Here is a 15,339-nt window from a genome sequence, read left to right as displayed (position 1 = left end):
GAAAAAAAAATCAATTTATACTTTTTTTAATACAAAAAATATTTCATAAAAAAATTAAATCCATTTACAGCAATGTCTGATGTTTTTTCATAACGACATTTCCCTGGGTGGACCCATAATGATTCTGGTATAAACAACCTTAACCGGTTAAAGGGGAAACTAGACCGTTGTCCAATTCGAAAATCGGACTACTGGTTTGGATGGTTCAACATCGGTCAGATGCAGAAGCAGTTTGATTTTTAAAACATTGTTGTAAAATAAATGCAAAATGTTGAGTTGTGTTTTTTGAAAACACATCCATTGTTTTCGCTGTTTCTCAACTTTCATTTTGGGTAATTTTCCATTTCTGGAACAGATTTGTTTTTGTTTTGTTTTTTTTTTCTCAATTAGTATTTTGGGTTTGTTAGTTCACTCAAGGGAGGTCTTGATTGATGGTCCAATCGATTGAATTGGTCTATTCGATCCAATTTTTAAAACATTGTTATAAAAAAATTCAAAATGTTGAGTTGTGTTTTTTGGAAACACCCATATTGTTTTCTCTGGTCTCTCAACTTTCACTTTCTGGTAATCTTCCATTTCTTGAAACGTTTTGTTTTTTTTCATCAAATAGTGTTTTGGGTTTATTAGTTCACTAAGGACACTAGGAAAGGACCCTTCTTATAGAGACTGTTTGGGTAACATGATTTGGTTTTTAAGTAAGCACTGTCCCATTTTTCATGTTTTGTCCCCCTGCTGAGTCTTCTGCTCAAAAACAGCCCCTCAGTTGAGCATTGACCAAAATGATTTTCTAAAGTAATTTTTGTTTTACACAAAATATAATTCATAAAAAAATTAAACCCATTTACACCAATGTCTGATATTTTTGTAAAATGACATTTCCCTCTCACTTTTTTTTATACAAAGAATTAAATCACAGGCATTGATGAGATGCAGAGGAAGATCCTCAGTACATTTATTAAAGCACATTGAATATAAACTTTCGGCTCATTTTCTTATCAGAAGACATTAATGCAATTGAAAGTATATAAAACCCATTTGATTATAAGAAAAATAAATGGGATATTCCACTAGTAATGAACAGAAACAGGGACTTCACTGCCTTGCTCCATCAATTCAAGGACCAAACGGCCAAAAGATTGGCCTTCTTGGGTGGGCACAGGTAGCTTCTCCCATGGAAACTTGCAGAACTTGGAAGGCCAAGCAGGTAATAAGTGAGAAGATTGTAAATTATGTATATAAAGAAGAGTTTGATTGATAGTTCAACACCAAATCCAGAGACTCATAGACCATATATCTTAACAACCAGAATAAGCACCAATAGTAAACTTCATGGAAGTCCTAGAATGGAAATGATTGTGAAATTCAGGGTTGCCTTAAAATCACTTCCTCTCTCCTTTCTACTCTCAACTGCAATTGGGCGCCTTAAGCCTAGGTTGTGCCCGTTGAATGTGAACAACAATGACATCTCCCTGGTGGCCTCTTTCCTGTACTAGTTCACAAATGCAGGTGTCATTTTCATCCACATGGTTCCACTTGCAGAAAGCTCTCCACCCGCTAATCCATGTCCGACCGTCCTTCCAGACAGCAACATCTCCAGGCCATGATCTCCCGAGAGGGTCACGAAGCAACACCCTTGGAGGTAATGCAATGTTATGGTCTTTAAGTACATCTACTGGAACATACTGTGAGAGGGGAAAAGGAAAGCTTCTTTGAGTAACTAGCAAACTGGCAAAAACTAGCAACTATAAGTCAGGTCACTGCTCTGTATAATCAACAAAATAACAAGAAATCAAGTATAAGCCATCAATTGGATTTCTTAAGAAACCTGGATTCAATGAGTGTATGCATGCATGTATGGGACAAATTACAAACCATGGCCTCTCTTAATCAGTCAGTGATCTGCCTCTCTTGCATATTTGGCAGTAGCAAGACTACTGAGAAAAGGAAATGCTTCTTTCAAGGAAATCTCCCCAACCCACCTATTCAACCAAAGCTTGGGCTGCTTATCATTCCCAACCAAAATAGCAATTCAAAGAATGACCTCATCCCACCCCTCTCTAATGGCTTCCCACAACCCAACACCATGTGTATTCTTTACCTCTTAAGTCCTTTGAACCCGCTCCATCTCATCAAACCTTTCTCGGATGACTTTCCTCCAAAAAACCGTCCTTCATAGCAAATCTCCACAAACACTTATCAAGTATGGTTTTATTTAGGATATTTACCCAATGATATTCATCCTAGATAGCCATCAAATGTTATTGGGAATTACCCATTAAGATATCTCAAGGTCATATTCGGCTTCTACAGAAAGGCTAAGAAGATGTGGGAAGACGTTGTGGTGACTAGTGTCATGGATTATAGTACCTTTGACCCTAGGCAAAACAAATGAACAATCAACCAAAGAAGTATTTAAAGCCTTTTCAATAATAGAAAAGACTATGTAGGTTATAAAAGATGGGACACAAAACCATAAAAGAGTTCAGGAAGAGAAAATTATAGATAGGTGATGCAAGCCTTACCAATTTACTTGGCCTCATTGGTCTTAATTTTGTCGTGAAATAAGGATTTTTGCTTTCAACAATACTTGCCATGGCAAATGAATTGTCTACCTCAGCCTGGGTGCAGGAAGGTTTTTTATACGTGCTGTTGCTATGAGAGGTTCCGATGTATGCAACTCTGGTTTTTTTTACAGCAGTTCGTTTGTAACCTCCTAAATCAAGGAAGACTGTAGGTCAAATATGGACAAATACAATATATATACTTATGCCCATAAAAGAAATAATGGAAAACTGTTGAGAAAATAAAAGAATTACAAAACTTAACTATAATTTCTTGTACCAATTGGTGGTCGACCTCTGCCAGAATATTTATGCTTCAATACAACCACTTTCTTGTTAGAAGATTTTGGTTGTGGTTCCTCTTCCTCTCTGTCATTTGTTTTGTCCTCCTCCTCTTCATCTGATGACTCCTCTTCTTCCTCCTCTTCCTCCTCCTCCTCCTCCTCCTCCTCCTCATCTTCTTCATCTTCCTCTTCTTCTTCCTCATCTTCCTCCTCCTCCTCCTCCTCCTCTTCCTCTTCCTCTTCTTCTTCTTCTTCTTCTTCCTCATCCTCCTCTTCCTCTTGCTTCTTTTCTTCTCTTTCTGCTTCTTCCACATCCTTTTCCTCCTTTACACTAAAATCCTTTTGGTAGATATCCACACTAACCTTGTCAGTGTCTTTCTTTTCACATGCAGTTCTCCCAAACAATTTAAAATCAAATATATGATTGCCGTCATATCGGAAAACCAAAAAGTCCCCCTCTTCTACAGAATTATCTGTCAGAAATCGCTGCCATCCGTTCAGAAAGCACACATCCTTTCCAATTTGGCCTACCTCCACATGCCAAACTCTCCCAAAAAAATCTCTGAGGATGGCCTTTTCAGGCACAAGGCCATTAAAGTGCCCTATAAAAGCTGTTGGGATGCGCTGCACAATAAAAGGTATGCATGTCAGCGGAAAATAGTCAATCACAATAACAATTAACAATAGATTATGTTTACCAATATTATATGGAAAACCTTTATTTCTATTTTCTTTATTTTCATCATTTCTTGTGGGTTAAAAGATGTATACTGCTGTTGTAGGATATAGCAGTCCGCTAAACCAACTGAAAAAAGCCTTAATGCATGATGACTTAATTTATTGTTGGTTCTATGTTTGACAAAACCTCCACCTTTGGGAATCACCTTATACATAGTTCAGAAAGGAGGAAGTTAAGGCTGACTGTAATAATAATATATATATAAAAAAAAATTGACAACCAATGGGAAAATTTTAATGTGCTTTCTTTCATGGACATATTTGCCATAAGTCAGGGTCCATAAACATGCATTTACTTCCTTGAAATTGAAATTGGAAGTTCTAATTGAAAAGATTGACTATTTTAAAGTTCAATAAAATGGAAATAATGTCTTTAGAGTTCAAATTTTACAGGTCTGACAGACTTCTGGCTCCTAACATATTGATGTTAGGGAACATGCAACAAAAGTGTTAAATGAATAGGAGAGCTTCTGGAAAGAAAATGAGGCACTGTCAAAGTAGCCTTGTCCTAGACCTTTTTTTTTTTTTTTTTTGACATTTTCTTCTAATCACTAAATTGAATAATTTTGCAGATATATCAACTTGCAGCTACTTTCCTTTTTGATTTTCATTGGAATTATCTTTTCCATCTTACATATCAAAGCTTTCTCGAGTGCAATAAAAACCTGCATTAATTTTTCAAGTGATAAGATACCTTCACCAGTCAATATTGTGGCTATGAAGACAAATTGATTTTTTTAACCCACTTAATTGATTTTTTTAACCCACTTATGCACCAAAAAATAGGTATCACTGGGCTTTATCTCTATCCAATTAGAATTTCCTTTATCCTTCAACTTTGTTAAACCTTTAAGCTAATCTGATTCTTTCATATATTTCCCCCAAGACATTTTTAATAAGAACAAAAAATAAATAAATAAATAACAAAAAGCCATGAGAAAATAACTAAGGGAAAAATGGACCCTTCTTGGATTCCCAATATTTACATAACAAACAAGAAACAATGCTTTCCAATGTTTAATGAATGCTACTTAAGACACTTTATTAGAGTTGCCATATGTGACACTAACAAAATCTAGCCACTATCATTTTTAATGCTGTCATAGACTTATCAAAAAAAAAAAAAAAAAAAGTTAATACAGTCATAGCTGCCACTCCGTGTCAGTGACACTATTGCGCTAACACAACCAAGGCCTCACTTAGAACCATTAGCATGTTGTACTGATTAATCATAATTCCCTGTTTGCTAGTATTAAAAAACATAATTGGATAAGTACTTTGTTCTTGCTTTAAGTTAGAGGAAATATTTTTCTGTTCTTTTCCATAAGCTAAGTAACCTTTGTAACAGTCTGCTTGGTTGGGCATTAGTTTATTTCAATGGTTTCACCCACCATTTTCAAGGAATAGGAGTACGGTTCAAACCTCTGATGCGTCCAAGATTATAACCTAAAGCCTTGATCTATGAAGGTCCATTTGTTTGAACTTACAGAATAGAGTTTCCTTTCATTCCAGTTCACACCATCATTCCTACAAAAACTTCTTCCTCTCACCAATTCATAGATTGAATGATTTCACTTCTTGATTTTTCAAGTGGGTGTTTTGGTTCCTACATTTGTCATCTCTTGCATTCTGAAAATTGTCAAATGTCACTGGAACACTCAACCAAGTCACCTTGACATAAAAGTAGCTTTCATTGAGTAGCTCAAAGCCTCAAACCGATTGGTTGGGTATTCTTAGGAGAGAAGTCACCATAATCAAGACAAAGAACTAAACACTAAGGACCAAGTATCCTAAAGGCAAAATGTCGAACTCCAACATACATGAATTGGTAAATTACTGTGTCGAGAAATTGTCATAAGAGGCATATCCAACCCTGATTATCCTTTCTTTTTCTTGACTTTTCTTTCTTTCTTTCTTGTTTGTTCCACTATTCAATCTAATATCTATGAAGATTACAGCAGTCATCTCCTGAAAACCCCACAACACCATGGTATTCCCAAGTCCCCTAGACAATCTTATCCTATGAATAATGCATGACCTGCCTTTTTTTTTTTTTTTTTACATAATACTACATTTCCCTATACTCAATGGCTTATGAAATTAAAATTACCCCAGATTCAACCTATCAAAACTCAAATCAAAGTCCAAAATGCCAGCTAAATAAGCAAACAAATTGGAGAATTTACAAGTCCTACAATCAGTCAACCTCACAAGGGTAAAGCCACCATGTTTTTCAACATTCAAAGCTACAAACTTCGCAAATCAAACAAACCATGCTTAACCTTTCAAGAGCCCAAAAAAGAAAAGGAAAAACAGAGAACCGAGACCTAGAAAATGTGGAATATTTTCTCATACAAAAAGGGTATCAGAGAGAGCTGATTACCAGTCTGTCCGAGCTGTATTCTGGGAGATACACTTTGAAGAATTCAGGCAACACTCTTGGTGGTGAACTCATCAGGATCAACAACAAAAAATAACACTCCAAGAACCCAGAGAAGAAGGCGAGTATATCAGCTAGAAGGGAAAACCCATTGTTTCAGCTCACAAGGCCACACCTACTTATATCAGCAAAAACCCAGAGGCATTTCTGAAACCAGGAGCAAGAAAAGCAAGAGACGGCCAGTTGTGTCAGACACAGTGGCCTCATCCTCATCTGTGGCGCGTGGAGGCACTTCCCAATGGGTGATTTGGGATGTGGAGTGTGGTTAACACAAGAGTGTGCAGGTACGTGGTCGGACAATGAAGAATATGGAGCGAAAACACAAAACGCTGAGCTGTGTTTTCTGAAAACATTTTCATTGTTTTCTCCGCTTCTCAATCTTCAGTTTTCATTATCTTCCATACCTGAAAGCGTTTTGCTCAGAAAGTTTGTTGCGTTTTTTTGGGCTTTTTCTGAAAAGTGTAATCCCTGTGGGCTGATTCTCTGATAGCGACTGTTAAAGAAAATCCTCCAATTTTTTATTTCGTCTTCTTCCTGAGTCTCCTCTTCCCTCAGTTGGGTGTAGGCTTGTAGCCCATTTATGATTTATCATCTTCACAATTATTTTTGTTTTTTATATTAGTTATATTATTCATTAAAAATAAATAAAAAAATCAAAGCCATTCAATTCCTTTTTGGTAATAATGTCAGGAAAAAATGTTGAAGAAGGTCAAAAGAAAACAAAAGCATATTATTTTTTATTTTTTAACTTAAAAATAGTTTATAAAAACAAATTTTAAAAAATATTATCTAATAAATTAATTTTTTATTTTTATTTTAAAAAACGGGTGAAAATAACTCTTATTTGTTTTTTAGAACTTGTTTTTTTAATTCATTTTGTTTTTAAAAATTATTTTTAAAGATAACGATTAAATAGTATTAAAAAATTTTAAAAATAATTTTTATTTTTAAAAATAAAAAATTATTTTTATATTTTATAATATGAAGAATAATTAAAAATAAAGTACTCAAAATAAAATTATTTTAAATTAGGATTCGGATTTTAGTTTTTGAAATCACTTTGTTTTTGTATTTTGAAATTGTTTTGCAAAACACTTTGAAAGGGGATCACAAATTGTGAAGGTAGAATGTCAACCCAATTCCAAAAGACTGTATTAGAATTAAGGAGTCCAACATTTGAAATGTTGTTACACCGAGGAGTAATTTTTGTTTTTTCAATTTTGATAATGTGAATAATTTCCATGAGTTGTCCACTTGTCCCATTGCGACGTCGTATAGGGCTGCTTCCTTTTCTTCCTCTTTCTCTCTGCAATTTCGGTGAATTAGAGAGGAGGGTAGGGAGAGGACGGCGAGAGTGAGAGAGAGAGAATGGATCAATCTTTCTTGTTAATGTTGTCGAATCTCCTCCACCTCCACAACCACCTTGATCCCACCACCACCTCTCTCCTCTCCGACACCTCCACTGCCACCACCACTGCTACCACTTCCCCCACTTCCCCTACCTCCCTTCTCTCCTCCACCTCCGCCGCCCCACTCCTGTTCTTCACCATCGCCTCTGTCCTTTCCTATGTTGCCTCCTCTCGCCCATCTTCCTCCTCCTCCACCTCCGCAGCCGCAGCCGCCGCCGCCCCCAACCCAGCGACTACTTCTTCCACTTCCGACTACTCCGTCTCCGCCTTCAGGGCACTCTCCACCGAGCACATCTGGGCCATGGAAGCCCCTCTCCGAGACGCCCAATGGCGATCGCTCTACGGCCTCTCCTATCCCGTTTTCACCACCGTCGTCGACAAGCTCAAACCCTACATCGCCCTCTCCAACCTCTCTCTCCCCTCGGACTACGCCGTCGCCATGGTCCTCTCTCGCCTCTCCCACGGCTTCTCCGCCAAAACCCTCTCCTCCCGCTACTCGCTCGAACCCTACCTCATCTCCAAGATCACCAACATGGTCACTCGCCTCCTCGCCACCAAACTTTACCCCGAATTCATCAAAATTCCCGTCAGTCGCCGCCGTCTCCACGAAACCACCCAAGCCTTTGAAGAGCTCACCTCCCTCCCCAACATGTGCGGCGCCATCGACGGCAGTCCCGTCAAAATTCGCAATAATTCTGCTTCTTCTTATCGGTGTCGATATGGGTTTCAATCCGTTCTTCTTCAGGTGGTCGCTGACCACAAGAAAATTTTTTGGGATGTTTGCGTTAAGGCTCCTGGTGGCACCGATGATGCCACGCATTTGAGGGATAGTTTATTGTATAACCGGCTTACCTCCGGCGACATTGTTTGGGATAAGGTTATCAACGTCCGGAATCACCATGTCAGGCCTTATATTGTTGGGGATTGGTGTTACCCCTTGTTGTCTTTTTTGCTAACTCCCTTCTCTCCCAGTGGTTCGGGCACGTCTGGACAGAACTTGTTTGATGCGGCATTGATGAAGGGGCGGTCCGTGGTGGTTGAAGCAATTGGGTTGCTCAAGGGGAGGTGGAGGATTCTTCAGGATTTGAATGTGGGTATGAATCATGCTCCGCAGACTATTGTTGCCTGTTGCGTGTTACATAATTTATGTCAGATTGCAAGAGAGCCGGAGCCAGACCTTTGGAAGGAGCCGGAGGAGAGTGGACCTCCTCCTAGGGTGCTGGAGAGTGAAAAATCAGATTATTTTTTCAGTGACAACTTGAGGCAGACACTGGCTGATGATTTGCACCAGCGGCTTTCATCAAGATAAGAGTTTGTACTGAGAAGGGGATGATTTTCAGCCTTTTGTCTCTATATAATGATGTACTTTTCCTATAGTTTTAACATGCTTTTAGGTTATTAGTGGGTTTTCCTCATTACCTCCTTAGTAAGATCTGTAACTATAGTTTCAGGACAACTAAGTTCCACGTGACGAGTCTCACTTGTAGCTGATGGGACAAACTAACATGGGAATGAAAACTGAAGATTAAATCAAAAGATGTCTAATGGGAGGAAGTGGCATAGATCATCCATAGTCTGTTAGTGTGCTTTCAGTGATGAATTAGTTTCTTACCGCTGTTATGTTTTTGGCTGTGTGCATAATGTTCAATTTCCTCTGTTTAGAACATGTGAAGTTAGTCCAGGCCCGATGTCATGTCAATGCATTCTTAGAGTAGAGCTGATAAATTTGGTCTGTTGTAGGCATGATGATACTTTATATGTAAGAGCAAGCTAGTGGCTTTGTAATTTTGGCTGGAAGGAATCTCTTTTATGAGAATATCATTTTAGAATTGTTTGTAGATTTTTAAGGCTTGGACGTTGTCTTATTGCTTCTTTCTTTTATGCAGTGCAAATATGCTTTTTCTTTTTGCCACTTGATTGGAAATATTCTTATATTGTTGAAATCTCTCTGATTTGTGTTTGGTTGCCTATTCCATCTCTCTTTGAACTCCCCAGTAATTGAGATGGGTTAAGAATACTAAATTTTTGGATCTATTTATTGTTTTGGAGTTATTTTGGATGATTGGTCTGCAGATTTGTGGAGAAAACTATGATGTGCAGGGATGAGGTCAAAAAGTTCTACAGATGTAAAGATTCTGGTGGATACATGTAAACCTAGAATACAATCTTTTTAGCTGGTAGAGATTTTGTTAAGAAAGGTTATTCTTGTGTCTCCTTTCCTTACACCGGAGGGCTTTTCCCTCACTAGGCCTCTAAAGGAGATTGCTTAGGAAGATAAGAAAGGTGATAGCAGTCATTACACTTTGGCAGATATTTGTCATCAATTGGTGATGTATGTGCCTTGTTCATTTTGAAAATTTCAAAAGATACCATTGATAAAGTGCCAAAGGATCTCATTTGTTGTGGATTAGGAATTGAGGAGAGTGATCATTTGGTGTTGAGGGGAGTGATCATTCAGTATGGAGGAAACTTTTTTTGACAGGTAAATGGTTATAGAGGTTTCCAAGGGAAACCAATAACCATTTGCATGCTTTTTTTAAAGCAAGTATAACAGTCACTCTAATTACTACCCAACTAATATGGTGACTTGTTGAGCTCCTTGAAAATGTATTAGCCAGGGATATAATTTCTGACGTTATATCTACTCCAGTAGCAAAGTAATATTTTTGGGAGATATTTATTCAGTTTCTTGGGATACATTGTTTGTTCAGACTTAATACTGCATTGGTGGTGGAGTTCTTTATTTCCCATGGGCAGCCCTTCTGGGAGCCATTTGACTGAAATCCTATTGACAGAAACTTCATGAGCTTCTTTTGCTTCTTGAAATGCTCATATGTGTCCATGTCTCTTCTTTTCTTTCATAGACCCATTCTCTTTAGAAATTTGTGCAAGTCAATTCTCCATTGTCCCATTAAATGATCTAGTAAGCTCTTTCAAAATTTGGGGAGCTTGTGTGCACAGTTGGTTATCAGAAGGTTAATGTTTGAGCTATGCTTCAGAAAGGAAGCACAAAGCTCTGTCCATCATACATGTATATGTGCTAAAAAGGCAAGGATACCACATAAGCACCCCTTTGTTGGTGAAGTCAATTCCATTTGGAAATATCTTTTTGTATGGTGTGGCTGACTCTGATTCTCCCAGGTACATGTCCTTACTGTATTGCACTTTGATCTCCAGAGGGAGGCTGTTGTTTACTTATGCAACATGGCCTCTGTTTGGTTTATTTCAATGAAAAGGGAAAATTGATTTTCTATTGATATGTAGTTCAAAAAAATCTATGGAGGTGAAATTTCACTTCTTGTTGGTTTCCATTTTGGGCTACATTTTATAACACTTTCTACAAAAATTTTATATCACTTCAGCAGGGATTATGATTTTCATCACATTTCATACCACTCACTCTCCACTGTTGTATTGCTCCCTTCATGGCACACAACTCTGATTGTTGTTTCCTAGAAGAACTTGATATTATTTTTGAACCCTTAGAAACCTTTTGGAGAAGTGAAGACGCTAACAACTTGACTTGCGCTTTTTACTGGTTTTAAGGTTAGCAGGACCCAGAGTCTCCATGACATCATTTAGTGGTTACAGTAGGGACGTTATTAAATGGGTCTTTGGAGATTGTTCTACGTGTTGAAAGAGCCAAACAGTGTTTTGAGATATTTGAAGTGTTGTTTTGATGGGTGCCTTGATCTCTGAATCATGAAGCAGATTCTCCAGCAATATGTGGAAAATCAGCTGCTGAGTGGTCTATGAGTTGAATTCCACCATTGGGCCTTTGATCTTTGCTGCTTGTACTTTTTTTTTTCCTCTCTGGTTTGAGGATGTGTCATCCTCCACCCTACATTTTTCTTTTATGGGTTTTGTTTTGCATGAGGAGAAAAGGGGAAAGAAAAAAGAGGATACACAGGCTTTAGGTCTAACCTGTGATATGCTGTGGACCAAGCTTTTAAAAAAAATCTGCGGCTTCTTGGAGTGGCTTTATGGTATATGTGGTGGGCTTTGAGTTTCAATTAACAATTGAGCTTTTAAAGATTTCTGAAATATTGGATGGCAGTCCAAGTGAGCAAGGAATGAATATGCGAGCACCAGTCATAGACCAAAGATAGAGCACCCAAAATGCAAGCCTTTGAAAGGGGAGGTACTCTACAACTGCTCTAGCTGTTCATTGTTTCAACTTGAGAGAATTTGAGATTGAAAGCTTAAACTCTAAGTTAATGGAACAAGTTGAAACTTGTTTAAACTCTGTCACAGTTCCAATGATGGCCATCATCCAAAAGCCAAGAAAGCAAACAGGTTGAAACCAAATGCTTCTACCGTCTGGTTCCATTTTCAAATTACTCATGATGTTTATCTTGTTTGTTGAACTCTACAAGATTGATGAATTTGCTGGAAAGCCTTTGGTAACATCTGGGCTTAAAGCTTTCTTTTGGTAGCAGCACAAAAACTAAACAGGTTGGAAAACATTTGATATAAGGCACGGATGCGTTTGGCGCTTTCTGGCATAAACATCTGAAGGTGGGAAATATCTGACGGAGACGTGCGCTTGCAAAAATGGCAACATCACATTCGAATCTGAAAAATTCATCACCAGCTCATTATGAAAGTGGGCGACTCATTCTGGCCTATGGATTTGTAGGTTTAATAGTCATCTAAATCATAGAGGATGGACCAATTCTACCTCCAAAGGACATTGAAAACAAGCCGTTAGTGAATTTATTTGGTTGTTTCCTTCTCCCAAAATCTGATTTGGGTAAAAAAAAAAAAATGAAAACAGAGGCTACAACCAATTATTCTTCTACAGAGCTTATCTTTGATGAGCAAATTAGAAAGTATGTATAAATACAAAGGGCCATCAACATGAAAACGAAGTCACCTACCAAATATACAGCAGACCCCAGGAAACGAAAGGGAAAAATCACAACCAACAGAAGACGGGCCACCTCCTTGCCCAAAGCACCAAGCTATCTATAAAAGCCTAGCTAAGAAAGCTTGATTGATAACCCCTCCCAAGTCCATGTTTAAGAGCTTCAACAAGAGTGGTGGACTCTTAATAATCGTGGGTCATCCTGTCCTGATCAAGTAAAACTTCTGTAACAGTCCAAAGTAGAATCCAAATGTTTTGAAGATGCATGGGACTTCAAATCAAGAATACTACATACTTCTATCATGTAAATTGAAAGTTGTAAATAGTAGCACTGGAAAGAATTCTATCAGATATAACCAAAGCGTGGATACAGAGAACGTGAAGGAATAGTAGACTTTGATCTGTTCTCCCTTATGGCGTCTATTGTACATGAAGAACGTATTCCATACTCCCTGAAGATCTATAATAGGGTTTATCCCCCAGCATAGGCAGTTTTCCCACTATTTGGAAGGAGGCCATCCTTAGCCATGTCAGTAAGCACATTAAGAACTGCTTCCATGTTCCCTTCTTTATGGTTAATCTCAACAAGAACTTTTGCAAGCTCAGCCTCATTCAGTCTACAGCTTCTCAATGTGTCGCCTATGACTTCACTCATCTCCTCATTCATTCCCTCCTTGAAAAGTGCTTTAATCAGAGTGATGACAGTCACAGTATGAGGGACAAACCCAGAATGAATCATTTCCTTGTATAAATTAAATGCCTTTGGCAAATTTCCACCCCTACAATGACCATGTATAATAACATTATAAACTGCCTCACCAGGTTTGTGGTTTCTCTCAACCATAGATTCAAAAACTCGATCTGCTTCATGCATTAACCCCTTCATACAAAATCCCTTAATGAGAGCCACCACGCTCTTGAATTCAATATTACTGCAATTCTCTATCAGTGTGTCATATGTGACATCACTTGGAACAGACTCCTCATAAATCAACTTGAAGAGAAGCCGCTTTGCTTCCCTTGTGCGAGCTTGTTTATTAAGTCCATTAATAAGCACACTGTAGGTAACAGCATCAGGAAGGAAGCCCTTATGTATCATTTCATCATGTAAATGAAGAGCCTTATTTAGATCTCCTTCTACACAATATGCGTTGATCAGCGTTGTATATGTAAATTCATCTGGAGGCAGGCCCATGTCCAACATCTCTTGGGAAAGATCACAGGCTTCCGTTAGTCTCCTCATCTCACAGAGACCTTGAATGAGTGATGAATATGTAACAGCATCTGGCGACACACCCTTCTCCACCATCTCCTGCTTCATTTGGAATGCTCTATCCAACTCTCCTTTTCTACAAAATCCAGATATAATTGTACTATAACTTACTACATCAGGGGCCAACCCTTTCTCCACCATTTCCTGAACCACTCCTAGAGCCTCCTCCATTCTTTCCAAGACACAGTGCCCATGGATGAATGCATTATAAGTCACAACTGAAGGTGAGAATCCACTCTCAGTCATCTCATTTAAAATCCGATAAGCTTCATTCAAAAGCCCCTGCCGGGAGAACCCATCAATCAAGGTTGTATATGTTCTCTCATTAGGACGAAGCCCTCTAATGCGCATCTGATCAAAGAACTCCATTGCTCGATTCAAATTTCGAGCCTTACACATACTATTAATCAATGCAGTGTAAGTAACAACGCTTGGAGAGACACCATTCCTCACCATCTCCGCATGAATAACAAGCGCTTGATGAAAATTACCCTCCTTACAATACCCATTCAGGAGCGTATTATAAGTCACCTCATCTGGAGTAAAACCCTTATAACCCATCTCCTCAAGAATCTCCCATGCTTCCTTCATACTCCCTTCTCGACACAACCCATTAATGATAACATTGTATGAAATCAAATTTGGCTGCATACCCTTCGAAGACATTGACTTTAACAACCCAAATGCTTCATCAATCCTCCCCATTTTGCAATATGCATCAATTAAGGTATTATAAGTAACCACATTCGGCAAACACCCATTTCTCTCCATTTCACCAAAGCAACCCAAACCCTTCTGCAATTCCCCTACACTGCAAAATCCGCGAATCAAGATGTTATAGGTATACACATTTGGTGAAACCCTACTCCTAATCATCTCTCTATACACCTCCTCAGCACTCAATTTAACTGAACCCCGAGACCTAACAATTGCATCAAGAACCGAATTATACGACAAAACACCAGGCATAAACCCACTGGATTTTGCTAAATTAATAGTATTCACAGCCTGATCAATCATGTTCAAGTGAGAATAGGACTTCACCATGAGATCGAACACCGCAGAACTCGAATTGTAGACATGGTAAGAATCTTTAAGGCACTGAAAAATGGAAGAACCGGAGGGGTCGCTGGCACTGAGGGCGAGTTCTTGGGCCAGGGTTTGGGCAGTTTTGTAGAGCTTGAAGCGGGTGAGAATGTGGAGAGAGAGGCATTTGCAATGGGAATCGAAGAAAGGGTGGTTCCGAGCCCAGGTGAGGAATTTTAGGGTTAGGGTTTGGTCGAATTGGGACTTGAGTAGGAAATATGAAGCGGATTGAGGGGTGAAACGGGAGGATAAGGAATCGAGGTGATGGGGGTGGAATTTGAGAAGAGTGATGGCTTTGTCTACAAGAAGGGCATGGGAAGTAGAAGAAAGAGAAGAGAATCGGGCTTTGGAGGAGACGAGTTCTGGAAGATTGGGTCTGTGGTAGGATTTCGGGAGGAGCATTTTGGAAAAGGAAGAAGCTTGGGCTTACCGGACGCTGGCTGCTCACTGGTCATGGCCTCTTGTCTAGAACTGGAAACATTTTTGGCATGTACCCTAGAATTTTCCATAATTTTGAAATTAAAAAAACAGTTAGGTTAAAAAGGAAAAATAAAAATAAAAATAAAAAAAGTTTATGAACCTATCTCCAAAAAAAAGCGTAATTCAATCCTAAATTTTGTATTTATTTTTTAAATATTGTTTTTATTAATATCCTTTTAATATATAAAGGAATAGAAAAAA

General features: G+C 38.5%; 3 protein-coding genes across 4 annotated transcripts; 1 reads left to right on the top strand and 2 right to left on the bottom strand.

The window, feature by feature from the left end:
• Positions 1 to 1,208: 1,208 nt before the first annotated feature.
• LOC104878789 (B3 domain-containing protein At5g60142) lies at positions 1,209 to 6,593 on the bottom strand. 2 transcript variants are annotated; one of them, XM_059735896.1, is made up of 4 exons: positions 5,967 to 6,593; positions 2,827 to 3,469; positions 2,523 to 2,713; positions 1,209 to 1,682 (listed from the first exon to the last, which is right to left on the bottom strand). In XM_059735896.1, exons 1-4 carry the CDS (start codon positions 6,036 to 6,038, stop codon positions 1,404 to 1,406), a joined length of 1,185 nt encoding a protein of 394 aa, XP_059591879.1. In that variant the 5' UTR covers positions 6,039 to 6,593; the 3' UTR covers positions 1,209 to 1,403. The 2 variants fall into 2 exon arrangements, with proteins under 2 accessions (XP_059591879.1, XP_010647774.2); XM_010649472.3 differs by having other exon boundaries at positions 2,842 to 3,469.
• Positions 6,594 to 7,076: 483 nt separating this feature from the next.
• On the top strand, positions 7,077 to 9,279 carry LOC100252086 (protein ALP1-like). Its single transcript, XM_002284971.5, has one exon. The coding sequence runs from the start codon at positions 7,392 to 7,394 to the stop codon at positions 8,739 to 8,741; it is 1,350 nt and encodes a 449-aa protein (XP_002285007.1). The 5' UTR covers positions 7,077 to 7,391; the 3' UTR covers positions 8,742 to 9,279.
• A 3,320-nt stretch (positions 9,280 to 12,599) lies between these two features.
• On the bottom strand, positions 12,600 to 15,151 carry LOC100855388 (pentatricopeptide repeat-containing protein At5g39710). The gene has a single exon (XM_003631626.4). The coding sequence runs from the start codon at positions 15,058 to 15,060 to the stop codon at positions 12,772 to 12,774; it is 2,289 nt and encodes a 762-aa protein (XP_003631674.1). The 5' UTR covers positions 15,061 to 15,151; the 3' UTR covers positions 12,600 to 12,771.
• Positions 15,152 to 15,339: the final 188 nt, after the last annotated feature.

The sequence above is a fragment of the Vitis vinifera genome, chromosome 3 (assembly GCF_030704535.1).
Source record: "Vitis vinifera cultivar Pinot Noir 40024 chromosome 3, ASM3070453v1".
NCBI lineage: Eukaryota > Viridiplantae > Streptophyta > Magnoliopsida > Vitales > Vitaceae > Vitis > Vitis vinifera.
The sequence above is the reverse complement of the archived record's forward strand: the minus strand, read 5'-3'. Positions and strand labels throughout refer to the sequence as shown.